Source organism: Sinocyclocheilus rhinocerous, unplaced genomic scaffold (assembly GCF_001515625.1).
Source record: "Sinocyclocheilus rhinocerous isolate Xijiao unplaced genomic scaffold, SAMN03320098_v1.1 scaffold7591, whole genome shotgun sequence".
NCBI classification, from domain to species: domain Eukaryota; kingdom Metazoa; phylum Chordata; class Actinopteri; order Cypriniformes; family Cyprinidae; genus Sinocyclocheilus; species Sinocyclocheilus rhinocerous.
Window position 1 is genome coordinate 20,265 of NW_015650059.1, and position 1,933 is coordinate 22,197.

General features: G+C 44.5%; 1 protein-coding gene across 1 annotated transcript in view; it reads left to right on the forward strand.

The window, feature by feature from the left end:
• Window positions 1-713: 713 nt before the first annotated feature.
• LOC107711458 (WAP four-disulfide core domain protein 2-like) overlaps window positions 714-1,933 on the forward strand; it is a 2,176-nt gene continuing 956 nt past the window's right edge. Inside the window, exons 1-3 of the mRNA XM_016516442.1 lie at window positions 714-937; window positions 1,172-1,303; window positions 1,615-1,860. Of these exons, the coding sequence (XP_016371928.1) occupies window positions 844-937; window positions 1,172-1,303; window positions 1,615-1,823 (435 nt within the window). The 5' untranslated portion in view covers window positions 714-843 and the 3' untranslated portion in view covers window positions 1,824-1,860. The remainder of the gene's footprint in view (window positions 938-1,171; window positions 1,304-1,614; window positions 1,861-1,933) is intronic.

The following is a 1,933-nucleotide window of genomic DNA, read 5'->3' on the forward strand; positions in this document are numbered from 1 at the left end:
ACTTGTATTTTTTTTCCACGAATATACAGTTGTTGATTACTGAATAAATGGTTTGCACACTCTTGTACATTACTGTTGTATATTTTGTTCTGGTTAATAAAAAAAAAAGAAGAAGAATTAGAAGAACCGGTGTACTGACAAAACATGCTACCTATCGGATTGCGTTATCAAAAATATATTTGCATTGTTTTAAGGGTAAGTTTAGGGTAAGTGTAGGTGCGGACGGGTAGGTTTAGGGGTAGGTATGGACATTAAAAAAAGCCTCAAACCACATGAATAAGATGCTGGTAGCACAATCTGATAGGTAGCATTTTTCACTACTGATTTGTGCTACCTATCTTTTTAATGGAAGGTAGCACAATCTGAGCGGGTATCACAAATCGTCAGAACACTGGCACGCACCGATTCGGTCTGCGCAGTGCTACATGAAGTCGAACACACCTATTGGTACCACAACATGATCGCTGTAACACTTGACCACTGCAGATTCATTTTGCAGTTGATAGTGTCGCCATAGAAATGCACAATCCTCTCGTAATTAGGCTACCTTAATTATTATGACATGGCGTGAACGCAGCATTCAGCTCATCCAACCCCAATCAAACACACCTGAACAAGCTAATCAAGGCATTCCAGATTACTAGAAAGCTACATGCAGGTGAGTTTGATCAGGCTTGGAATTGACCTGATCTCCTTTGATCTTTAAAACCCCATTTTACAGAAGTTGATATTGCAGCAACACATATTCGTTTTAGTTTTGTGCGTTTTGCTGTCCTTTTCTCCTGACGCACCAATTCAGCGCCTTTTCCAGCAGAGATCGTTGTGAGATCGCAGGTCGGGAGGATGACAGCTCGATTGAATTTCTCGTTGATTGCTGTTTTATCGTGTCTGTTCGGATACTTGAGCATAACTCATGCGATTCAGAGACGAACCACAGGTGAGAAGATCTGTTGACTTCATTTCACAGCCTGAAGAAATGCAGAAATCAGTGACTCTCGGTCTTTGAAAGTAACACTGTTTAGGAATGAGTAGTAGGTTAATACACTTTTGATTTGAAGCAGACATATGTAAAATTTGTATTTAGGTTTGAGATGCATTGCGAAACCCCTGATTTTCAAATGCTGAAACTGCACTCCCTGGTCTTCTCTAATGATCCTCTTGAAACCTCTAGTGGACGGTTTCTGTCCGGCGAGGCTGACGGTCATGCCGTTCCGTCAAGGATGTTCTTCTGATAAAGACTGCCCTGGAGGACACAAATGCTGTTGGTTTGACACTGCACTTGTTTGCGTGCTGCCTGTTTTCAGTGAGTTTCAGTTAATACTTTTCCGCGCCCAAAAAAAACCCCACATACGTGAGTAACACATTGAATTCAATGTTAGACTTAAGCAGAGACTTTGCCTTTGGTTGTTCTCGTCAGAAGTAGTTTCTGAATTCATCCCTTAGGGTAGTTTTAAGCACAGGATAACTTTACAAAATAAAGAGGAACAATACTTAGAATATAGTTAATTTTGTAGTTTAAACTTGCTATTCATGCTTTGAATGTTTTGTGCTGTATATTGAAGTGGCATACTGTCTATATGCACAAACTAAAGCTGACTGTCTGTGTCCACGCAGTGAAGCCAGGTCAATGTCCCATACCAGAGATGATTCCACCTTGTGCTAAAAGCTGTTTCCATGATGGCCAGTGTCCTGCCACACAGAAATGTTGCCCAACCACCGGTGGCTTTGCATGCAGTAAACCACGTGGCCAGGGAAGCGGCCAGGGTCAGGGCCAGGGTCAGGGCCAGGGCCAGGGAAGCGGCCAGGGCCAGGGAAGCGGTTAGGGCCAGGGCCAGGGAAGCGGCCAGGGCCAGGGAAGCGGTTAGGGCCAGGGCCAGGGAAGCGGCCAGGGCCAGGGTCAGGGCCAGGGCCAGGGAAGCGGCCAGGGCCAGGG